The 26,113-nt window shown below is 42.2% G+C and overlaps 1 protein-coding gene across 2 annotated transcripts in view; it reads right to left on the minus strand.

The window, feature by feature from the left end:
* Positions 1–516: 516 nt before the first annotated feature.
* Positions 517–26,113, minus strand: part of ssbp4 (single stranded DNA binding protein 4) — an 82,123-nt gene continuing 56,526 nt past the window's right edge. The window contains exons 5-17 of one of the 2 annotated variants that reach the window (XM_041040617.1): positions 22,451–22,540; positions 12,697–12,780; positions 10,338–10,464; positions 10,130–10,197; positions 8,881–8,945; positions 7,964–8,009; positions 7,828–7,863; positions 7,635–7,689; positions 6,109–6,179; positions 5,869–5,947; positions 5,412–5,440; positions 5,225–5,326; positions 517–3,605 (exon numbers count right to left, since the gene is read on the minus strand). In XM_041040617.1, coding sequence (XP_040896551.1) covers positions 3,525–3,605; positions 5,225–5,326; positions 5,412–5,440; positions 5,869–5,947; positions 6,109–6,179; positions 7,635–7,689; positions 7,828–7,863; positions 7,964–8,009; positions 8,881–8,945; positions 10,130–10,197; positions 10,338–10,464; positions 12,697–12,780; positions 22,451–22,540 — 933 coding nt within the window. In that variant the 3' untranslated portion in view covers positions 517–3,524. Of the gene's footprint in view, positions 3,799–5,224; positions 5,327–5,411; positions 5,441–5,868; positions 5,948–6,108; positions 6,180–7,634; positions 7,690–7,827; positions 7,864–7,963; positions 8,010–8,880; positions 8,946–10,129; positions 10,198–10,337; positions 10,465–12,696; positions 12,781–22,450; positions 22,541–26,113 lie in introns of both variants that reach the window. The other variant, XM_041040618.1, reaches the window with a different exon arrangement.

A 26,113-nucleotide genomic window follows, 5' to 3' on the forward strand; every position in this document is an offset into this window, starting at 1 on the left:
CTCTACTTCATCACAGCAAGCTGCTTCCTGTTAACCTTGAGCGCGTGCACTTCTATTGGACGTTTACGTGCATATTAATATTTGACCTCATGGGCAGATAGCTTAAGTGAATGGTGTGTGCACAGGTACGGTCCAAATACCAAGGCTTCCGATAGAGCGGCTAGATGTTAAAAATTAAACCAGGGCAGCAGGGCATTTTATGTTAACCCTTACACTCCATATGCCTTTTCCAGAAACTGTCACCATTAATTAAATCGTGTAAGTTTATTAAGATTAGACCTAATGTGATTACTGATTTGAAAAATAATTTGAGTCTATACAGATAATAGACAATAGCCTAATAACACACCAAATTATTTAACTTGTGTTGTTGTTGCATCTGCTAGAAATTTTTTTCCAACATGAATATGATTTAAAATGATAGTTTCCTACACTGTATCCAACTTTTCTTTGTGTAGAGCACAAGGGGTTGAAAGCTAAATGAGAGCTCAGAGGAAGAGATTCAAACAACAAGGAAAAATCAAATGACATTTATTATTGATGCATTGTTTCTTTTTTGATAAGCAAATTATCTGTTTTTCTTTCAGTCTAAAGAAACTTTACAATATAAAGAAACATACAAAGAACATCTTTATTACCTACACAAGACACCTAAGTCCCTAAGACAAGATTCTGAACTATCCTACCATGAAATACAAAGCAAACCCAAGAGACAGACTGCTTCATATTGAATACTGCCGTGTCATCAGAAAGGACCATGAACGGTACAGGAGAATCATTTATATCCCCTTCCCTTGAATCCCCCACCCCTCCCCGACGCAACATAACCACCCCACCCAACCAGCAAATCTTCCTAATGGTACAGTATTATACATCACAATAGAAGTACAGAGATGGCCAACAATCGATATACACAGAGGACTGAGAGAGGATCAGTGAGAGAGCTTCAATCTATACAAAGCTATTACTGGAGCGAATAGCAAAGGACACAGTTTTTCCCCATAAGTATTCTTTTTTTAATCTATTCTTAATTTAAAATGAGGTTCTCTTAAGTATTTTTTTCCTTTTTAAAAGTTTTCTTAAATTGATAAAAATCCTTCATATTAAAAACTGCAATATGAGGTCACATGTTTTTTTGTGAGAAGATGCCCTTTAGAAAAAATATTCAGATGCTGATTATTCACAGCCAATAGTAACATTTAACTGAAGCACCTGGAGACAAGGGCAGAGTGAGGACGCCACAGCTCATTTGTTCATCTCTCTGTCCTGTCCTCTCTCTGTCCTGCCCTCCCCACCATACAAGTCTATAGCATACAGTCTGCATTTATTGTGTTACTGTGTTCTATACATTTTTATGGAAATTTAGCCACGTGAGCCAAATAGTCAGCACATCCTTTCTCTATGAAAAACATGGACAGTTTTATTTATAATTTACTTTCAGCTGTATTCATTGGTAGTGACTGACATATCAAAACATGTCAATGATATCAAAATGCATTATACAGTATTTACAAAAAAGGAAATTAAAGAGAAAGGGAGAGAGGTTTAGGGGAGGGGGGTGAGGGGTGGGATTGGAGAAGAGAAGGGAGGTGTGTTTCACTACATTGAAGGAACACTGGAGAGAGTGTTTCCCGGGCCACTGACAGCCAAATCCTGGAGATGTCCCTGTTGAACTCTAGGTACAATCTGCTCACACCGATATCAGAAAATTGATAAGTACATCACCATCACCCTTAGAGGCTACAATGGTTGTTTAGTTATTGTTGGTTTGAACACAGCCATGACGAAACTGCTGCAGTGTGATACCATGAGAAATAATTTATCCCTTTGAAACAGTGAGTTAATCAGGCCAAGAGTATAAAACATACAGAAAGAGACAAATTAAATAGTGTAATATGTAACTATGCTTTTTCCTTGTGTGCAGATTCTATGGGCTTTCATTTATTTCTCAGTTGAATACATTTAAAATATAAACAATCTGCTGAAAACAATCCACAAAAATGGAAATATATCCCCTACAAAAGTATCCGTATTATTGTTCCTCTTCTTTAGACCGATGTGGCTACACGGTCTGTTAACCCCAAGGTACATCACTCTGCTCCCATCATCAGCGCTGCTACAGCCACCCAATACTCTGGATCCATTATCCCATACATAAGGGACTCGCTGGAAGAACTGGTGGATGGGAGCTCCAGGGAGAGAGTTATTAAGCCCGTCATGTCTGGGTTAAGACACTGGATCCTACAGGATCTGTGAGTTCAACCCAAATTCAAAGCATGAAAGTGAGCTTCACGGGTGTATCAGAGGTCTCATAGTCTCCCCAAGTCCAAAAAAATGAGACATTGAGGAGAGACCAGAATGAGTCCTGGGAGGAAAACAGTGCCACTTAGAGTCCACATAGTAAGGCTGAAATCAAACAAAGTGATGAAGGGGAAGGAACCACATTTTAGGATTCACAGACACCTTGTAAATAACAAATAATAAAACAACCACAATACAAGCTAAATATGTTGTATTTACAGACAAGACCAAATCCACAGAGGAGACGAGAGGATCCACAAAATGCTCTCTGTCTGTTACTGAATGAGAACTGGCACCTGTCCTGACAATCGTCTCAGGATTTCATCAGAGCCATTTTCTTGCAGTAAAAGCAGAGCGAGAAAGGGTGCTTATTAAGACAAGAGAGCTAAACATCCCATCATTCGGCTGCAACAGCAAACACTCTGAACCAGAAAACAGCAATGCTCTGAGAAAGCCTCTGTTGTAACTGTAAGGGTAGTTTTAGCCGAGGTATTAACACCTTGGCATAAACTACTTCATTAGGTGAAGATAATCAATTATTCAATCTCTCTTCGTTTGAAAGTTTATGGAAATGGTGCTACAAACATTTAGAAGACAAGGACACAAGCTACAAGTTCAGAAAAGGTTTTAAGGAGAGGTATGTGAAGTGAGACCGACTGTGACAAAAACAAGACAAACAACAAATAACCTAAAATCATGTAAACAGAAAATCATTGTGCATTTTTCGAGTGTGTGCTTATTCTGTCATGGTAGATGCTGCTGCTGAGATAAAAATGTGCCCTTTACAGGAAATCAGAACTACATTAGTAGAATAATATCAATTATGAAAATTATAACAATAATATTATCAGCAACAACAAAAAAATACAAACATTTAATGAAAACCATTCTTGCCCTAAAATAACATCATCAGTTCATCTTTTTTTTTTTTTTTTTTTTTAAATCATTCCTGCCACAGGAGTTTTTGAATGAGGGTTTTCAGACGCCCTGTCAGTCAACTACTACGTGCCCTCATAAGTTATGATCAGCATGATATAACAGAGTGGTGGTAGATGCTAAGGGGGCATCTTGATTGGGGTAAAATGCCACCCATGGGGGCAGGTTTTGGGTTTGGGAGAGACAGGCTTGGAGCAGGTTTGGGCTCTCACTGTCCTAGAGGCCCTTGCTGGGGCTTGGCAGGCGAGGAGAAGCGGAGAGGAGACCCTTGTTGCTTGGAGGCCGTTTCATGTTCTTACACCCATTTTACAGGCGTTGGGATGGGGGGCCTTGAGGGGAGTCCTGCTTTCCAGGGGTATCCTCAGGGGCTATGTGGCACAGCACACCGTCCACGAGGAAGAGGAGGTGGGGAGGGAGGGAGGAAGGAAGGCAATGCAAGACGCACCAGGGAAGATGGGTGAGGGAGATTGGGATAAGGGGAGATGAAAAAGAAATAAAATAAAATAAAAGATAAAATAAAATAAAAAAAAATCACACACTCATCGTCATGTTGGGTGAATACTGTAAAGAGAGAAAACACAGAGGGAGGGGAGAAAAGATAAGCCAAAACTATATTAAACCTCTCATACTACCCACTTCAAGATGAAAGCAATACAACTAGCTAACCTAAATGCCATATCCAGTACACCAGCCTTCTGCAGCAAACATTACACAAAAAATTTTAACCCTTTCTAATTTACTTTCTATGTCAGTAAACCAGCAGCAAGCAGAGCAGAGTCCAGCCCAAGGAGAAAATGTTAGGGAATTTCAGGTCACAGTGAAGATAATGCAGCAAAATGAAGTTGTCAGTCTCACATTAATCACCATATGACAGTCTCTCCATGCATCAGAGAAAGCATATTATGTGGTTCTCCTCCATGCTTTCGTGCATGCTCTGTTTTTGTGTTTAGGAGTAAGTTAAAGCTGGGAACACAGGGCATGATATATACAGGACCGATATTGAAGCTCAAGACCGCTCAAGAACTGCACATGTAAGAGTGCGTAAAACAGAGCAGGGGCCGGTTTCACAAACACAGTATTTTAGACCGTAGTATCAAGTGCCAGTCTTAAATTTACTCTTAGAATTAGTCTAATGCAATGTTTCACAAAAATAAAGACTTGGTTTCCATGGTAACAACCAGTGACACCTGCAGACCAGTGGCACCAAATGACAAAAAAAAAAAACAGAACAAAGCATGGCTCACAGTTTGTGGTTTTCTAACAATGTAATGAGGGATAGAGTTTTAACAGAGCGCAGTAACCTGTTGATAACACACAGCAGTGAGGACACCCTTATAAGTTGTTTTCATTTGCCCAAGGTCTGCTATAGGTCTGAACCGAGGTGAGATTTTAAGATACCAAAACATTTTTGAATCGTTACACTCTAAATTTTCAACATAAGATGACCTTGTAACTGTTGAATGTTTTCAGAGGGCAAATATTTTCTGCTTGAGTGTGAGGAACTAAGTGGTTTCATGTGGTTGCTCAGTTTTTTTTTTCTTGTTTGAAAAATGTCTCAATTGACCCAGAACACGTGACAATTTGGTCTTACTTGAGACAGTGAAGAACCTGACAGCTTTCTGCAACAAATAAATTTGGATGTCTGTCAGAGGTCTTTTTGGTTTGATCTAAGCCATAGTCAAAGTCTGAGTGAAACTGGAGCCAGATCACCACGGACATACATTCAGCTTTGGTATTTAAATTTCTAGCCTCAATATTAAGAGCTATCATGACTTTATCAAGTAAAATGACTTTTTGGTGACTGGACAAATATGAATGTGATCCAACTGTTTGATTACTGTTTGATATCGGTGGAGGTTTGCGCAGATATGACTGTAATCTGCAGAAGATAGGGATTAAATACTGTATGTGACTGTATGCCTTTTCACAATTGGATAGGATAAGTCTTCTAGTTTGTTCCCAGGTTAAAAGGAGTGTTGGTACTCACACTTTCACTTTGGAATGGGTTTAAAAAGTTGCCTGCCATCTCGCCGTCGTCCCGCGGAGTGCCGGGGGGATTGTTCATGCCTGCCATGTTGTTGGGAGAGTTCTGCAACATAGGAAAACAAACCAATAAAGGTAGAGAACTCATGACAGACAAGTAGATGGATAGATAGACAGTGAATCAGTCTTACCTTTGGCAACCCATCCATGTCACCAGAGCCTGTGATTAAGAAAAAGAGAAACCTGAATGATTATAGTGTAATAGTTAACTGATCCTCAGCACCCTGCTACTAATTTAACATCACCTCAGGATATCCAGTGCAAGGAAGAAACACCCTGCCCTCTCACAGGTAATTTTCTTTAATTAAGCCATTTGTTTCGGACAGAGATGAACACCAACTGCACTGGCTTCACTGACCATGTCTCACCCATCTACAGGATCAATTGGCCTACTCACTGCCCCACTAATCTGTTTTAGCTTTGATCAATACTAAGAGGAGAGAGAGCACTTCCTCTACCAGCCATAAGAGGGCAGACTCTTACTTCTAAAGGCATTATGTTCATAGAACATAACAGGTCTCTCTGAATATAGAAGAATTTCATACCACATAACACTATATACACTATACATTATCTTTAGCTACTCACCTAGCGATCCGTTCATATGATGCTGCTCCATAGCGCCCATTCCACCCATTGGCCCATCAGGACCCGGCCCCATTGGGAACTAAAGGAAAATAGCAGGGAAATTTATAAAGGTCATTAATCTTGCTCTTTTCATGCTCGGTAATGAATTGGAAATAAGTATATAATTAAATACTGGATGAAACGTAGAAACAGTGAAGCTAGTTATTGTAATTCAAAAATGAACAAAACCACATTACTCACATTAGGTCTATTTCCACCGGGGCCGATGGGGTTCATCATTGTGTAGATGTTTTCGCTTGAGTTTGTTGAATCTGTGAAGAAAACAAACAGTTGGATGATTCAAATCAGAACACTGCAAGGCAGTTCGTTCCTCCTAGTCTAAGTCTAATACTTACAGATCTCTGTCTGTATCTAATTGGTCTAAAAAATGTCAACAAATGAGGCGGATTTGGGGTATGGAATGGGGTAATAAATGAGAAATAATGAGCTGAGCTGCACCGAAGCCACTGGAGTGGCGCTGTCTTTCACTGGAATTTGACACTGTTTCAGTTGAATTTTGCCATTTGTACGACACATTCAGCTACAACCCAGACACATTCTTATTTCTGTGGAAAAGGACAAAGACCATCTGTATGTTACGCTAAGCGATACACTAAGTGAATAATGTCAGTGGTTCTTTTTGTCAGTCAATCTACACACTGCTGAATGTAATGTCCAATAAAAGAGACCCATTATCTGTAATTCCAACAATCAGGAGACTGGACCAAGTTATTTTTTGGACACCCTGGAAACTTAGCAGCAACCAGTACATGCTGTGTCACTACTGATGTGTCTGTCTGTCCTGAAAAGATTCAGAAGGATGAGGTGTCCTTGATCTGGCACTGTCAAGCAGAAAGTTGTGAGAAGACGACTGAGAAAAGCAGCCAAAAAAGAATAACAAACTGAAAGACAGGGGAGGAGATGGATACAGCATGTGCAAAGTGGTGGAGAGATCTTGCCTGTTAGTTTCCTTGAATCTAGCTTGTTATGTCGTGACTGGAGGAGGGGGGCAATGCTGAGTGGGAGGTGTGCATTTTTGTGAGAGGTCTGTGTGTACGTGAGCGTGTGTATGTGTGTGTGTGTGTGTGTGTGCACAGTCTTGGCGACTGCAGTGGAAATATGTTTTCCTTCCCGGTGTACGTGTGAGCAGGAGCGTTTTGTGCAAAAGGTTGCCCCGGCAACAAATCACAATAGAGGTACATATATAAATAATAAATAGTGGACACAAAAAGAAGCTCTCCACAGGCCAACAGAAACAGAACATCTACAGGATATCTGCCCACAGTGTTTTGTTTGCAGCTAATCCTACAGAGATACTAGACTGATGGGTCAAAGCTGAGATGGATCACTCTGTTTTATTGGAGACTGACGTGCCTCTGCTTCCCTTTTATACAACTGTCTTCAATGTGGGGAAAACACAGCTACCACTAATATGTTTTTCTCAGAATGTGTCTAAAGTGGAAAACAGTGACAACAGATGTGACACCCAACCAAAATTTTTCATGTATGCCACATATAATCCTGCATTCAATGAACTGTTTTACCATTATTTAATATTTTAGACTTACAAAAATATTCCTAAAGGCTCAATTCCTGAAGTATTTACAGTCCTATCTCTGCTTGCTATCTGACAGAGAACAGGATTGATGTTTCTTAGCCAGAGCCCTCCTTCAGTGAACACTGGATAAAAGTAGAAATCAAAAGGGAAACTGAAGTGTATAACTCACCTCCGGGGCTAGGCATGATGGGAGTTCCTGGTGGGCCGCCTCCCCCTGGAGGGCCCTGAGGGGTGAAGAGGTAAGAGAAGGAAAGAAATGAGTGCTGAGTGCATATAGATGGCAGCGTGCCTGTTAGATATCACTGCATGACAGGTAATTTATGGCCCGTGGTCGAACACGAGTCCATGTCGGGGACACTTACCACATAGTTGCCTGGAGATGAAGATGAATAAGCTATCTGTGGAGAGAATGGACCCGAGAAGAAACAAAACATGAGACTCAGACATTGTAAACTCTCTCAGTCATGTGGGCGATAAAGATGTGAGACTGTGACTCACTGAGTTTGTGTTGGGGTTTGGCCATGGACCTCTTCCACCAGGACCCCTGGAAATGCAGACAGAGGGGGCAATGAGGAACTGCACAATTAAGCGAAGACTTCTTGAACACAACGAAATAAGAAGCATCATCTTTTCAAAGGCAAAAGAACATATCTTCTTTTGCCTTATCACATAATAATGGCTTCTAATTAGTGATTTTTTCAGGAGATAAATACAGTCTGTTAGCCGATATGCACAAGTAATCCTGAGACAGAGGTGAATTTACATGACAAAAAGTACATTTTCAGTGTTATTATGGCAACACAGTACTTTAACTGTAGGAGAAACACATCAATAAATACTCCTAATAACTTCATCTTATAATTTAATAATCTGTTAATGAAGAGTTTTGAAAATAACCATGAGGAATATAAAAACACATTTTTGCATTGTGTTGTATTCCAATTTCTTAGGCATTATAAAGTCAGTCAGATTACTAGTGTTTTATTACAGGAAAGGAACAAAATTTCACACCCAAGTGGTAATAATACATTTTTTTTTTTCAAACCAACTTCATTACTGACATCTGCGGACCAAAAGGGGAGAAGCATGAGCAGTGTTTTGGAGGAGAGAACAAAGGCAAACAGAGCAAGTATTAACCGATCTGTCCCTCGTAAATCTCCATTGGATTTCGCAGACCAAGTCCCTGCTTCAAGTTTGACAATCCATACTCACTTTAGTTGTACGTTCACTCATTTTTAATTCACTGAGGGATTTTGCTACATTCCCAGATCTCAGCAACTGACTTAGTGAAGAAGTGACAACCAAAACTACAAAAATAAGATCCGGGTTTCAAAAAGGCAAAAGGCAGAATATTCCCCTAAATTAGTCTTATCTATGGAAGAAGAATTTAAAGATATTTTTTTCAGTTTACTAACATGTTCATGCCCGGCATCCCTGGCCCCATGGAGTTTGGAGGAGGCCTCATCCCTCCGCCGTAGTTCTGCACAAAGAGAGGAACACAGAGTCAGCAGGGCGTCTCACACCTGCTCGGTCTAAAGGTTTGAATCTTAATGAAGTTCTGTGACGGTCATGTCTCCCACTAACCAGTGCTTAATTACGTGCATGTATGGGCCGTGTGTGAAAGTGGACAGCTGTCTGTGAGTGTGTTTGTGTATGTCTGTATGAGTTGTGTGTCTGTATATGTCTCTATGTGTCCATGCTCCCCTCTGTGCGTTTGCGTGTATGTTTTCATGGCTGCCCAGCAGGCGGGTTTGGCTGGCACTACATGTGTGTACTTTGGTATGTATGCCTGTGTGTATGTGTGACTGAGACAGAGACAGAGAGAGAGTAGGGGGGCAGGCCAGAGAGCAGCTCCACTCAGAGGAAGAGTTTTGTTCAGCAGACGATTACACTTGTCGAGCAGATGCCACACCAGCTGCTGGTACGCTCACTGCCAAAGTCACCGTGCCAGGGTGGCACAGAGAGGGGCCGAGGGGCATAGGGAGAGAGCGTGTGTGTGTCTTTGTACGTGGTGATGTTAGAGCAGGAGGTGGTTGGGTGCAGAATGAAGCAGCTGTCTGGTAATGGTAATTCAAAAAGACACTGTTGTTTAAGCATCTTATGTATTACACTGAATCCCATCAAACATCGACAAAAATTAAGTTGATAAAAAAGGAAACCAACGGTGCCAAAATTGGCACTGCTTTTGGTCAAAATGTGCTGGTGGTGGTTTGCTCAGAGCAGTCTGTAGTATTCTGCCTCTGTCTGTCTCCCTAGGTGGGAGTCGGCGAGTAGGATTTAACATGTAGAACTGGCGTTGGCAGTGGGTGAGCTGTGGTCAGAGCCAAGATAATCATCAAAGCGCTTCTGACATTTAAAGGCAAAGTTACGAGCCTGGCAGAACCAAAACTTCTCTTCAGCGGAGTAGAAGGATTATCTGCATGCACTTTATAGGCTGCTGCTTTGACATTATAGCTGGTTTTATGGTAGCTCTAAATGAAGGGTAACCAAACATTGGGTTTGTTCATAAACTGACAGTCCATGCACCAAATCTGGCTGTGTGGCAGCTGCAGAGTGGGAGTGTAGTGAGCTGGTAATACTAAAGGACAAAATCTACTGACATGACTTGCTTTATTAACACAGCCCTTAGTGTTATTCTGTATGAGTAATATAACTGTTGCCTACCTGTGGGCCCATGCCTCCCATGCCTCTGGGGGGATTCATTCTCATTGGACCTCCCATGTTTGGATGTCCTGTGGTGATCGCACACAGTGCAGCTTGTTAGTATGCCAGTCCTGTTTAGATCAATAATAATTCTATGCCTCATTCAGAGGCCAATATGAGACTGCGAGAGTGTAGCGTCTCTGAAATAACACTGCATGTTTGTCAATACCTTGAGGTCTGGTGGGGTCCAGACTGTTTGGCAGGAGAGGCTGTGACCCAGGGATGCTCCCAGGAGGCTGATTTGGCATACGGAGGGAGGGCCTTGGGCCACCTGGGTACCGTGGAGACATGAATGGCTGCAGGAGAGACGGGGTTGGGAAAGGATGAAAATGATTTATAATCATTTATATAACTATTTCAGGATAGTATACTTGTTTATCAAATGCACCACCAACTCTGCGCTAGGGCATGAAAACACAATGCAAAAGTCAATTAGCATGAAATCTAATTCATGAAGACAGCAGCTAAAATCAATGAATTCAATAATAGAAATAATAATGTTAGGAATTCCTTTTAAAAATGGAATTAATGGAGATACTGTAATCATCATCATCTGTTAATCTCAAGTGAAAAACATAAAATGAAGTTAGGGCCAGATACTCATAAAGTTGTATTGACAAAATCTATTTATAGAAAAGTGTATAAAAGACATGCAGTGGGAGTCATTAAACAGACTTTTGAGGAAATTAAATAAAGTGACACAAAACAAAGCATGAATTATAAAACACAAAAACCACCACAGAGTACATGTCTCAGCATGTCATGGTCATTATCAGCTCAGTGAACATCAAATTCAACTTCAAAAACAAGCTTAATAACATCACATCCAGTCTGTGTCTGCTCTTCGCTTGTTTTTAACATGAACAAATATTCACTGGGTTGATTTTTTTATGGACTTCTCATCATCTAAGATGCTCTTATTTTGTATGGATAATTGATTTTATGATATTAATTGCCTAAACGAAACTACTCTTAGTGTGTCTGGGGCAAATCTGTGCCTACTCCTCAGGGGCAGAAATGTTTCCAAGGGCCAAATATTTAAACCCAGTCAAACATCATTATGGCAAAACAGAGAGAAGAAACTGCTCTTCTTCATAAATAATCAACAATCCTTCTAGGTAGTAAACTTGTCAGATGCTACACACAAAACCCTCAGTAAACCTGGTTTTGTATCTAACCTGCCCACTTTTGAAATGTTATCATTGCTGGTCAGCAGGGGGAGCTATTGTGTTGAAGAATAATGCACTTTTGTAGTCTTGTTACATTTCCCAAGAAGGAGGGGCCTGTCATTAAGTTTTGGAAAGTAAGACCTCAGGTGGTAAAATCCATTAGGATAAAGGTAAAGGAAGACAGATAAGAGAGAAGAAGAGAAGGCACACATGCAGAATGGAAACTTGGACTGGAACAACGATATGGGAGACAGGGAGGTGGAGGAAAAAAAAAAGGAGAAACATGACATAGCTGGATGAGAGACAGAGCGGTACGAGCAGAAACAATGTTCTACATCTTGATGGTTTCTCTGTTTTGTGCAACTGCTGGACATTTTCCCACCGTGTGTGTGTGTATCACCAGTCAGCGGTGCCACAGAACTACAGCCTGGATAGTGTGATTAATAAGAGAAAGTGAAGACACAATCCAGACAGATGTTTTAGCGGAGAGGGGGGAAGAACGGGGACACACACACACACACACCGAGGCACACGCGCACAGACAGCGCACAACTAGTGAATAATGTAAAACACCCCAGACAGATGGTTTTCAGAATTACCTATGAGAGTACGCTGCTGCAACTACAAATACCCGCATCCAGTGAGCCATATTTCAGTGTCAGATGATAAGAATTAATTCCAAACTCAATCCAACTATTTTAGTATCAAGGGGAAACATGCTGATTTGAATGCCGATTGGGTAAGAGCTGTGTGTTTTTGTCACGGAGCATGAGCAGCAGAATAATGTTCACATCATCGTCTTCACTCAGAGATAAGCACAACACAAATACAACAGGAGACTGGTTTTCAATGGTAATTATATACTGTACGTTTTGTGTGTGTGTGTGTGTGTGTACGAGTGTAAGTGGAGGACCAGTTATATAATCCTAGTTACCCCTTGAGGGAAGGACTGAGTTACTACTGTTTTCTTTTGTACCCTCTTCCCTCCTTCTTCCTCCCCTTTCCTCCTTTGACCGCGCTATGGTGGGTTTGTGCGTGAAGAGCTGCACCGTGTCAGGCTGTGCTGCAATATTAATGGCCTATTGATGGACTATGGGATGGTGAGTGCTGGGCTGAGGGAGAGAGGAGGCCCTCCAGATGCACCTCCACTCCTTACAGCTGGGCCAACACAGCTAAATTATTCATCCAACCTACCATCGCGGATGCTGCCTGTCCTGTCTGTTAGCACAACGAGGGACCTGTGTGCTGTTTGTACACTGTTGTGTGAGTGAGTGAGTGAGTGAGTGAGTGAGTGAGCGAGTGAGTGAGTGAGTGAGTGTAGATAAGAAGAGAAGGATGGAGTAGACATTCCCATCTTACCTGTCCGTGAGGTCCCATCATGGGATTACTGGGGTTGTGTGGGGGAGGCTGCGTGTGAGGGGAAGGCTGAGATCCTGGTGGACCCTGGAGAGGAAAAGATAGAAAGATCTCAATAACGTGCTAAGATACTGTACATGTTGATATTCAGACTTGCTCTGGAAAAATTAAACATAACAAACTCAGAATAAATCCCTTGAGCACTGACTTTATTAATTAAAAAGAACTGTGATATAAGATTTAAAGGGAAAGTTCAACCAAATGCCAGAAAAATAAATTTTCTCATTTTCCTCGTCTTGAAAGTGAAAGAAATTTTGTTTGTTTTTCAATGTAAGTAGCAGTGTCCTTTTAATAGTTTCCCTGTCACCAGTTTTCACTGCAACTATTTCTTCTTTAAAAAGTGAAAGCGATAAGAGAAAACTTGGGTGAAAGGACCATTTTTTGACATTTGAAATTTCATTAGTTATGCACAAGCAATAAGATATGTTTGTGACATTATTACTGAATCGAATGGCTCCTTATTAATATGAAATTTTTGTATCAGTTTGCATCAGCGAAGGTTTGAAAATATTGTTGCCAGTCCTGCTGAGAACCATCACCAAACTGTCAGTTTAAAGCTGCTTCTACGCCACGTTTTGTCTTTCCTGGCAATGCGATTACATTCCAACAGCTCACATCAAACCAACAACATAACGCAATGAAACACACCACCAACACTCAGAAAAGCATGGTATGACACCTGACCAGTGTGACACAAAGTAAACAAGTGGCTGCTGGGAAAGATGCAAGACATATCTCAGGAGTTGGTGTAACAAAATTAAAGCTAAAGTGCCAGTGAATACTGGACTTTGAGATGAGATGAGATGATAATGCTGATTTATGTCTGCTGAGAGTGAAAGGAAGTATTTACAAGCTAACATGTAACAAAAGAACCTGTTAAGCCACTGTAATACACAATGGCAAAACTTTCTGTGTGTTTGTTTCTGCCCCCTAGTGAGAAGCATCAGTTAATGCAGCTTTAATTGGCATTTCATTCAGAGAGCAAATGCAGCATGTCCAGTCTAAGTGTGTGAAATTGCAGCACGACAATGAATATCTACTCTGATACATCAACACGGAATGCATGTAACGAGATTTGTCACTGGCATTTGCAGAGGGCCACATTGATTTTCAAGTGCGGGAACTGTTAATTGCCAGGATGAGGTCAGATCAATTCGGGAGGTGGACTTTAATCAAAGTTCAGTAACAATCATGTTGTTTTGCCAAAGAATAATCCAGGTTCTTTTCAAACAGGCTCATTTTTTTCTAATTGTTTGCCACGATGATGCTTGATCCAGCTTGCCAGAGGTGCTGCAGTCCAATGTACAGTCAGCGGCCGATGAGAGCTTAATCCTGGTGCTCACTTCCCCTCCACAGAGGACGGCCAAATATTTGAACCCAATCAAACATCATTATGGCAAAACATAGAGAAATGAGTCCCAGGTTGAAAATAACTGAAATTATTCTGTCTTTTAAATCCACTCTGGACAGAGTACTCAGTCACTGGTGTGTGGACTACAGTTTCATTTTGCAGTCTCTCAGAATAAACACTGTGTTAAGTACATTAAAGTGAATACAGTATCAGAGGACTGAGTGAACTCTCACCTCTTTCTCTCTTCCTACAGTAACCTTATCTGACTCCAGCGGCAGCCGCTCCAGCTGAGATCTGTTACTACCTGAACATCAATACGGAGAGGGAGGACCACCCACTGCCAGACCAGGCTTATCTACTAGTCTGCCAGAGCCTCCGTCAAGCACTCTGCTATCAGGTAACATTACAGGTGTGTGTGAGAGTGTGCGTGTGTGTGTGCGAGTTGTGCAACTGAGCGGTGATGAGTGCGAATATGAGAGCTCCCTCTTCTTTCACAGGTGAAAGCAGGATCTTCTTCTCTCAGGTGCTGAGTGCGTGTGGAGTGTGAGCTGGTTTCAATATGTGTGTGTGCATGTACAGTATATGTACTGAGGGGGGTTTGCTACTTCAACAGGTGTGTATCTAACATCACAGTGAAAAGCTGAGGGATTAGGGGAATACCCATGTGCAATATAACCTGAGACACACTCACATGCATGGCTGTGCACACACACATGCAGACCTTCTGTGGTAGACATGTTTAAACACTTTTGCCTGTACTTATTGCCTGTTTTTGTTTAATATATTACTTAACTGTAGTATTTTTATGTGACTATAACATTTTAAAAATTATTCTGATGGCATTAGTTTAGTTTGTAGAAAGACGAGACATTCCCAGTGAAAGCTGGTGGAGGTGATTTGCTGCAGCACACTTTATATAAGTGTCACCATGCAGGCTGGATCAGCGTGGGTCGCTTTTGGCCACAGCGTCTTTTTAATACCTGTACGCAGGTGCGCCAAAGTTCAGTTTTGAAATTCCACTTGTGGTTGTTTAAAATAGCTAATCAGCTATCACAGCTATTATCGATGAATTGTTGACTTAATTTTCTATTGATTAACTTTGACTAATTGACTAATCCCTTCAGCACATCAACAGACATAGCTGTCTAGATCTGTGCACCTCTCCACCTTTGTGCATTGATTACCATAAAGGAGGCAGCTGCACAGGCATCTCTCTTGCCTCACGCAAACGCTCACACGCTTACTCTCTTAGAGTCTCGCCTTCCCTCTCCTGCTCTCCCACTCTCCCTCCCTCCTCTGTCTCACCCTCAGTTTTCCCACCCTGCCCACTGTGCCGCCTTCCCTGTGTGAGTGCTCTGTTGGCATGGCTGGGATGGTGCAGTGCCGGCAGAGTTGAGCACCAGGAACCTGTGGGCGCTGCTACAGTGGGAAAATAAACATGCCTGACTGACAGCTTGAAACAAGTGCTTTCCCACGGGCACAGATACAGTGTCGATGCACTGCCAGATACACTGTATAAAAGCACAGGTTTTGGCAGGAGAGATGAGCTTGTACATACACGTTAAACCAATACTTCTCATAAGCACAGGCACTTAATCATGGACTTGTAAGTCTTTTCTAAAAAGGCACGAGCGTTGAGCACAGTAGCAGCAGTGAGGTTCTCAAGACAGGTGCCTCCTATCCTTTTTTAAACATGGCAGTTTACTTTTCGTGTCCCACTGACTCTATTAATCTCATTGTCATGAGAGGCTCATTTGAGAAGCTGTCAAGTCTCCAATAAAGCAACTTATTAACCAGCCACACAACGTGCAGCTGGTCAGTAACCTATTCAACAGTCTGGAAGAAGTGTTTATTTAGTTGTACATACAGTGTTCTCCGAATGTGTTGGCACAGTTGACATTTGACGTTCGTAACGGTGCCACTGTGGTTGTTCTGCCACTCTCTGTGTGTATGTTTTGGGTGGTTAACACCAGCCGCACTGGCTTGCTCTGTCTCTCAGCAGGTTCATTCTGGGGCTAATGCAGCGCTAGCTCTGTCTGACCTCAGAGGTTATTGTTGTTGCAGAGCCAGTCAGTGTGTGTGTGTCTAACAAGACATCCCTGCGGGGTCTGGCTGCACTGACCCAGCTGCAGCAGTCTGCTTCTCCTCTACACACACACAAACACACACCCAACCCAGTTTTGGTCACTTAAGAGGACACTACATTGACTTACATTCATTTTATGAAGCCTTGCCCTGAGTGTGACCATAACCATGACATGCCAAACCCCAGCCCTGGCCCTTGCCTTAAACTAACCATAACCAAAACCCACTTCTAAACTGTAAAATTTAATAGTTTATCTTGTGGGGACCCACGTTTTGTCCACACATTGGTCCTGAGTCCCCATAAAGTGGCTATGTGAACAGATTTTTCCCCTGCAATGTAGATAATACACAATCTCTCTCTCTCTTTCACTCACACACACACACACACACACACACACACACACACACACACACACACACACACACACACACACACACACACACACACACACACTCGTCTCTTGTTCTTCTCTATAATGTGCCATAATGGAGCATAGCTCCTTGGGCTGGGCCTCCCTGGGCCTTCCTGCCATTACATCTGAATGGGCCAGCATATGGCCTTTATGGCTGTACTGTTCTCTCTACAGGTCCCTGCAGAGAGACAGAGAGACAGAACATTTCAACTGTCACAGAGGTATACACAGGGTGAGTTTGAAAAGCAGCTTGGTTGGAGTGTGTGCAAGTGTGTGTGACTGTGCGGTGTTGTTTGTGTATTTTTGTAAGAGAGGGGAAGAAGGAGGGGGACACAGGGAGCGTTAAATGAAGCAATTAATAAAATCATTTTCTACCCGGCTAAGGAGATAACAGCTTGGCACAGTACCACAAACCCATCAACACAACCCCCTCGCCTCCCCACCACTCATTTCAGCTTAAGGAAGACCCACACCGCTGCCCCTGATGGACCACTAACAGAGAGAGAGAGAGACAGAGAATGAGAGAGAGAGAGAGAGAGAGAGAGAAAGAGATGGAAGAGTACCAGTCATCTGAGTTTTCTTCTCTTATTTACAACTGCTAACACTAGAGGGCAGTGTGTAACTGCCGTCAAACTACTGGACACACACACGTACACACACACGCGCACACACACACACACACACACACACACACACACACACACACACACACACACACACACACACACACACAAACAGAGAGCGGGAGCACAAAGCAGCCTGCATCACTGAACACAACAAACAAAGCCAGGAGGGACAGCACCACACACACACACACACACACACAAACCCACACACTCACACACACATACTGAGTGCACACTTATTGTCATTCCTTGCTAACATTCCAGAGAGAGCAGCAGTGGCAGCAGTGGGTCTCCTGCTAGCTCATGGTATATAGCATGGCAACACGTCAGCTCAGAGATGGGAACACGCTATCAAGGGTGTTTTCTCCCTGAGGACGGCTGTGAAACGCTGACAGCCATTTAAACATGTTAGGAAGGTGCCAAATGATTTATATATATCTGTGATCCCCTTCTCCTTTAGCTAAGAGGAACGTTCACCTGAAGTTTCCGCAACACACAGGGAAATGTGTATGTGCGTGTGTTTAGAGTGAGTTCTCACGTCTGCCTCTAAACAGATAAAACACGCCGTATCGGAAACGTGGTGCTGATAGGGATGAAGCATGCACAGCAGGAGACAAAGGCTACATTCAAATCACTGTTTAACTGTAGTGACTGTTATCAACGTGTTTGAACTAACTCTAACAGTAGCTACAGACAGACAATGGACAGAGGAAACATTTGCCGAGGACTGCCTCTCATTTTTGAGTTGTCATTCAAGGAGAGCTGTAGCAGTGTCATTTTTGTCGCTGTCCTCTCAAGGATAAGCAGCGACGATACGAGTCATAGACGGTTCCTCCCTTCAACGGTTTTAGATCAGGCAGAAGTGAAAAGTTTTGCCTGCACGCTCTCATCTTGGTCCTCAAGCACCTGGATTTTTTTGTACCTCCTATTCACAGCTCAATTTCAGTTAAATGATGTTTCACAGAGCTTTTCGTACAAAGTCTGTCCAACTGTTATGTCTCACTTCTTTGGATTTCAACTGCTTGGGCATATATGTATGTTTGCGGTTTTGTGCCCAAAAGTCACCTAACAACCTTGCAGTCATTATCATTCTGTCCCTTTGTCATCCAGGATCTAAAACCAGGACCCACTGAAAGACGAACACTGACCCCGGCCAAACACTGAGATATGACCCTTACACATAATAAACAATACTTGAGCTACAATTCTTCAACCAACTCCGCATGTTTTTCAGTTCTCCATTCACCTTCTAAAGCACTTCACCTTATTAATCTGTATCTTTGTAAAACAACTGACCAGGATGAACCCTGAGATCAGTCTTAACTTTGATAAATAAATTACTCAGAGCAGATGTCTCCCTAATTCACCATGTCCCTGCCATGTGTCAGCTTTGAACACGTTCTTAAATTTGTCTTTGATACCTGGGCTGCTTGTTCTTAAATGTGTAATCAAACCTAATCCTCTTGTTGTGCTTTTTCGTGTTGTCCCTGAAGAGCCGCAATTACCTGCAGTAAAACACACTGCCCTTGACTTTGAATCCCTTTTTTTGGCTAGAGGAGCAATTCCAGTTTAGTAGAAAGCGGCTGCCCCACCCTAACCGGTTTATAGACTTAATGGAGCGCATTAAGTTTTTTGAGTACCTGACGTACCACGTGTAAATCAGAGAATAAGGTCAACAAAGAGGGATTTTTGGGGCATTATTTGACAGATGGACCATATCAATCTCTAAAGAGCACATTTTATCTAATTTGCTTTTCCCTGGACAGAAGCCTAACGCTCTTATTTATGCTGTTTTCTTCCAGATTTTGTCTCCTTCTCTCATTATTTAGTCCAATTGTCTATATATCCGCTGCATGTACATTGTAAAAACTGTACTGTAAATCCTAACGTTTCCCTGGTATATTTCAGTTCTGTTTAAGCGGCAGATGGGAGGTGAATCCATCAACTGTCCACTGTTGTCATCAGCTGTCACTTTTGTGATCTCACATCTCTGAGAGCCGATAAAAACATTTTTTGAAAGACTTTTCTGACGTCTCAGTGTCCTCTCTCCTCTGCTGCTTTCTTTTCTTCCTTCTCTCTGTCATTAACTCTGTCTCTCCTTGCAGCCTCTCCTCCCTCTTTCTCTCCCCCTCCCCCCGTCCTCTCCCCCCTTTGCTTGTCCTCCCCAGAGGGCCATGATGCAGCAGCGATGGACTTTCTCTGAGAAGAGGAGGATTATATGCCAAATGTATACACCACAGCCACTTTTTTCTTTCCTTTTTCTTTCTCCTTAACTAAATCATGTCTCTCTCTTTATCTGCCTTTTTTCACTGCAGGAGCCCGATGTCAGGCTCGTCCTGTGAGCTACAGATTAGGGGTGCATGGGAGCGGACGCCCTCCTCCTCCTCCTCCTTCTCCTCCTACTTCCACCTCCATTTTACTCCCCTGTCCCTCCTTTGCCCCTCATCCCTCTCTCCCAGGACTGAAGCCAATAACAGTGTTGGGGTCACCTATGTTAATTACAGCGCTAGTGCAACTGGGAAAAAATTCTGCAACACACACACTCGCTCACCGAATGCACGTGAACAGTTCACACACAACAGAGTCGGTGAGTAAGCATGTGTCACTGGAGCACTGTGTGTGAGAGCGAGAAAATAATAGTTTCAAAGACAAGGGAAATGGAGAGAGTGAGGAAATGTCATGGAGAAGGATGCCAGGCGTACGAAGGAGAGAGGAGAGAGGAAAAGGTGGCGAGGGAAAGCCAACCCGGGGTTTATATGAGAAATGGCTAAAGCATGCAGAAAATTCTGTTTCACTAGATACAATACATTCACAATTCTTCCTAGAAAACATCGCTCACTTTAAGAAACGTTTCAGAGTTTGAGCCTTCCACGCTCTAAGCTACAAACATGGAAATTTCACACTGTCAATGGACTGACCTTACCTCCAGTGTAACTGTGAGCAGTGAGATGAGAATATAAGTAAATCTCAACAGTACGTGGGAGGGAGTGATAAAAAAAAATGTGCTTCCCCTTCACCTGAATGAATAAATGAACTACAGAAAACTCTGCACTTTCACTGTGGACCGCAACCATTAGTTCACCAGAGAGTGAATGTCAGCTACCTAGGACAGCAGTGAGTGTGGTTTTAGCTGTAGCTGAAGTTGAAAGATACCATATGAACACTACACTATGACACATTAAAACGCACTGCAGTTCTGGCAGCGGTGTGTGTGCTTGATTTTAGGGAAATCTGATGGAAAGTTTGGAGCACTTTGTCTCTGTTTTTTTCCTCTCTTCACCCCTTTATTTCATCGTTTTCTTCACCTTTGCTGGCTTTGCTGCTCAGTTTAGCTGAGCTCAGCAGAAGAGAAGAGAAGAGAAGAGAGTGAATATTTCGTGGTTGAAAAGAAACCATCCTCCCCCTCTTTCTTCCCTGTGTCTCCCCTCTGCCCATCCTGCCTGCCTATCTGTCCGTCTGTCTGCCTGCCATGCACACAGCATCTATTTATGGAAAGCAATGTCACTCACGCAACACCATCAGATAGCTTTCTCCCTGCCCTGCTCACTGCTCATATATCATTAACATTCTCCACGACCCCTGCGCATGCACACACACACACACACACACACATGCATACACACAAGCTGCACAATAGCACAAGACATGCTGCCAATCAACCAGTACAAGACAATGCAGGCAAATGGCTACAGTTTCACACTCCATGTATTTATACATAAAAAATACTAAACACCCCGCAAGAGAAAATATGTGAAACAAAATGTACTTTAACTACAGACTAAACACGTATACAGTTATTCGAGCTGCAACTAATGATTATTTTCATTATCAGTTAATCTGTCTGATTATTTTTTCAATTAAAATAGTTAAAATAGTGAAAAATGTCCATCGCAGTTTCCAGTGGCCAAAAGCCTCATGATGTTCACTTAACAGAAAAAAAAAAAACAGCAAATCTTCACATTTGAGAAGGTGAAACTGACAAATGTTTGGCACTTTGGCTTGATAAATGAAATGAAGTATTTATTATCCAAATTTCTGGCAGTTCACTTACGGCTCATACATCAATTAAGCGACTAATCACTTCAGCATTATTAAATTTTTAATTCAGGACTGCAATGTCTGTTGCCACACTGAAAGGAAACGGAAACTGATACCACTCTCATATCTGTACAGTAAATATAAAATTACAACCAGAAGCTAGTTTGCTTAGCAAAGTGTAAACGAATGAGGCATTACAGGTTAACTATTGAGCTTAAAAGATGCTAATGGGTTTTTTTTTGTATGACCTTTGGACAAAGCCAGGCTAACTGTTTCCAGTCTTTGTGCTAAGCTAAGCTAATGGGCTGATGGTGATAGCTTCAAATTTACTGTACAGTGGTATCAGTCTTCCTATCTCCAATCAAAAGACTTCTGTCTGTTCTGCCATTTAAAACAGACACAGCCACTTTTATACCATTACATTCATAAAAACACAACTGCTCCCAAAGCCAGGGCTGGCCATGGTATGATGTGTCAAAATCAAAGACTTTTGTATGTATTTAAAGTAATACAGCAGCTCAAAGTGAGTGTATCTTTTCAGTTTTCTTTTCACCTTTGTCAATTCTGTGAATTTCTTTGGGGTTGCAGATATTTTAAAACCTCTGTTTTGAAAGTGTAGTGTTAGTTTAATGTGTGTCAAAGACTGAAATAAGGCTTGTGTGTGTGCGTGTTTGCATGCGAAAGGAGAAAGGAGAGAGTGATGGAAACATAGAGAGAGGAGAGAGTGTGTGTGTGTGTGTGTGTGTGACCTCGTCAGCCTCCGAGACAGCCTTCAGAGCACAGTGATGACAGGAGGAATTAGTGAAGCAACACAAACCAGAGAAAATAGCCTCCTCTCCTCTCCTCCCCTCTCCCTAAAAACGCCAATACTAACACAACATTTTGTACGCAGATACAGTGCGTCAGAAAAAAACTCTTCAACTGTCAGTGCATCTTCAACATCAGGCAGAGCACAAGGAGTTAACAACCCAGGCATGAACATATGGGACGGAGGCAGAGAGACAGAGAAGGGAACACATCTGGACAGGGATTAGGACAGCTAAAGAGGCTAAAAAAGGAGGAGGAGACAGAAGGATAGGCTTAGCGATGAAAATGGGAGGGGCGGAGGGGTTGTCGGGGGTGTGCGATGGGTGAAGGTGGGGGTGGGTGAGGGATGAAGTCAGCGAGAAAGTTCTTTTTCTTACTTGAAAGAAGCCTGGGGGCATGGGTCCACCCGGCATGCCATCATTGGGTGGCATGTTGCCCATCACTGGACTGGGGGCAGCGGCCGCACTCTGAAAAAAAACACAGTATATTTTCAGTAACTGGTGGAGCAGTGTTAAATCAATTCTGAAAATAATGGAACGAGAGATAAGGTGTTTAGAAATTATTTGCCACATAACTTCCAAGCCTGATTACACTCATTGAATTTCCAGACACAAACGGAGCAATTACCGATATAACTGATGAAGATATGATTATTTGGTCGGAGAGATAAATTATTTGATGAAGGGCACAAAACCATCTTGTGAAGATGCAGATTTAGGAGGAACATTAGGGCTTCTGCTTCTGGTGAACTAGTTTGTACGATGCAATGGGCAGCCAAATCGATTGTACCTGGACAGGACAAGCCGAACTTGGGGCAAAATTGGGGCAAGAAGCTGTCACGTGCGGACAGTTACAAACCACATGACATTATGCAAACTGTACTGTAAACTGTAAACTGTATTGTACTGTTTACAATAAGCCCTCAAAGACAAAGCAACACTTTTCAGCACTGATACCAAAACAATACCCTTTTCGGTACCTTAACCTTAAGAACATTGTCATGTTTTTCTACAAAACACTATTTTTCATTTAATACAATCTGCCAAATGCTAGAACTTCACAACAGGAAACGAAAGTTTTCAATGCCATCTTTCCGCACTTGACAGTTTTTATACTTAATGCTAAAGACACATCTCATTGGCTAAAATCAGTGAGGTTTACTGCTCAGCCCACCTCCACGCTTTATTGGATTCTGTTAAATTCCAAGCACTGTTTTGGTCCCACTTCACATTGATGCATGATGTAAAAAATGTAAATCAATATTATGATCTTTGATTTATACAACCGCCTTTATCCGTGCATGCAACTCCTGTTTGAATATGGCCTCCAAATATATTTATGGCTGTACTTCCTTCATCTTTGCTCTCAATTATAATGATTTTCAACTCCGGGGGAAAAGACAGATGTGACACACGCTGCTCTGGTTTTCTTCTGAGGCAGTGAGGCTGACAGTCGGTGTTTGGTCATGACTGCTTTGTCAGAGCTTGATATTCACACATGGCCAGAGCGATGAGAGAAGGAAACGAGAAAGTTACAATGAGGACATATTTTGGCAGACTGTGGAGCAAAACTACACGCTACAGGATGTTCCCCAACACTGGGGAAGAGGGATTATAAAGCTACAAACAGCCCTCTTCTGTATTGATGCACTGTCCTCACAGGAAAAAACAACTGTATTGTTTATATGCTCAAACACTTAAAGCAACCTATCTTCATGTTTTCAAGTGACTTCTTCTAGTAATGGGAATAATGACTGTCAAAGATAATTCAAACAGCAAGTAGCTTAATGCTGTTATGCTTCAGGGTCGGTGTGGATGGATGGGCATAAAAAAATGGTACCACAGGCTGCGGTTCGTGTCCTGTCTCTTACAACAGTCAGCACCGGTTTCTTTTAACCACGTCTTTCGCTCACCTCACCGTGTCGTTTTAGTTGCCTGAACAGAACCGTTCCTTAACCACAGATGTGGCAGATCAGAAAATGTTGATATGAATCATTATGTTGATTATGTTAGAGGACTTGTTGCACAGTCACAGAGGGACTAAGGAAGCATTAATAGTTTTAATAGCCCGGTTTCAGTTTCATAAAATCTGTTCTCTGCTGAACAATCATAGACACACACACACAGTGCTCTCCTCCTGCCCCTCCCCCCACTGTAACTAGAGCTTCACTCACTTCCAGAGCAAACAATCCCTCCATCCCTCGACTGACCGGCATGGCCCAGACACTAACTAACAGGCCCCGGGGCCAGGAGGCTGGACACACATACACACACACACAGTGCACTGGTAAGAGGGTGTGAATCTGTGGGACTCTCTGAGCAAAACATAAGAGATTCACAGAGTATGGACATGGACATCCACTGGAGTCAGACACAAGCAGAAAGAGGAGGAAGAGAGACAAAGAGACAGTGAAGGAGGGAGACATTTAAACAGATGGAGTTGGAAAACAAGAGAGACAGAGACAGATGGAGAGAGAGAGAGAGAGAGAGAGAGAGAGAGAGAGAGAGAGAGAGAGAGAGAGAGAGCTCTTTTAAAGGGTGATGAGAGGTCAGACAGCGAAGAACAGTCTGCTAAAGATGCCTCTGTAGTAGACTGGTCTGTATGTGTGTGAACTATGTCAGTCACTCCAAGTCCCAACAGTAGAAGAAGAAGGCAACAGAAACAAGACTAAGTCAAAATGTAGTATATGGCTGAACCATATACGGTCAATGTGTAAAAATGAGGACTTAGTTGAAGACTGTTGTGGAATCGCTGTAAACATCTGCTTTCAATGGAGTAGCAGCAGTACCTGCTGGAAAAGTTGCTAAATGCCAACAGATGACATAATACTCCAATTAGCATATTTGTGACATCACTGCGTTGTATTCTCATTCTGCCTATTGTCGGCTGCTTTCAGGCCTTTATCCGTTTGCTTCTCTCCTACTCTCTGTGCTCACATTTACAGTAATTTAATACAGCTGAATTCCCAATAAAGCTGTTCTCATTTCCATGTTTTTCTGTTTCCACTGTCAGACAACGGAACAAGCATGAAATAGTGACTGAAACAATGCCCATTAAGACCACATGTTAACCGGCATTCACTTCCAAGCCATTTCCAAGTTGCTGCTCTGCTCTGCTGAAATTCTGTTTTTATAATCGTGATGTTGTCTGAAAAAAATCACCACACAAATAAAGTTAAAGACAATGGCTGTGATGTGATTTTGGACAAATTGCAAACAAATCACTTGCAGAAAAAGTTAGAAGCTCATTTACGTTTATGTCAGCTGCTGTGCGTCAATGTGCCAGCTGAATGAGACGTATAGAGAGGTGTGCCTGCGAAGGGAAAGCCAGAGCTTGCACTCGCAGGGCAATAATTGCAACTCTCTTCTAAAGAAAGAAGCCAAAGTTTGTCCAGGAAGTTTCTAGATTTATCACTAGGTACTTTTATGAAAAAAAAAAGTTGCTAAAGGGCTTTGAAAAGTCAGTAAATCTAACAACAAAGATGCAAAGTTCGCAACACCGCCTGTGAAAGGACAGACCCGTTATCAGGTATGGCTATGACCATAATCATTATAAGATAAAAATTTGTTTTTTTGAGTCAAGATGGTCAGTGTGAACCACGTACGGGGAATAAGTGAAATGTATTACTACCCTTTTCAAAGACTACTGCTTGTTAGTTACTGCTCTCTCTCCGTTTGGTCTGTTGAGGTCTATTTGGATGGGTCTGTCTGATTGTCCTTGGATCCCTTCTCTCTCTCTGTGTCTTTCACATTTATTTAGGTACATCAGGGTTTGTTTTCCACAGGTCTGTCCTGGATCATGTCCAAATTTTGGACCAAGGACCTCTATAGCAGACATAGTAGAATGAATAACACTGTGTGAAATGATTTTGATGGACATAACAACTTTGCACATTCTCCACAGTGGGATTTAAGACACTTCTGACCTCCACCGGACCCTATTAAGTGTATAATTGTAAGCTGTTGTCAGACAATGGGGCAGCAAAAACAATAGGCTAAAGGCTTTATATTTACACACAAATACAAACATGCACACACAGT

The sequence above is a fragment of the Toxotes jaculatrix genome, chromosome 6 (assembly GCF_017976425.1).
Source record: "Toxotes jaculatrix isolate fToxJac2 chromosome 6, fToxJac2.pri, whole genome shotgun sequence".
Taxonomy (NCBI): Eukaryota; Metazoa; Chordata; class Actinopteri; family Toxotidae; genus Toxotes; species Toxotes jaculatrix.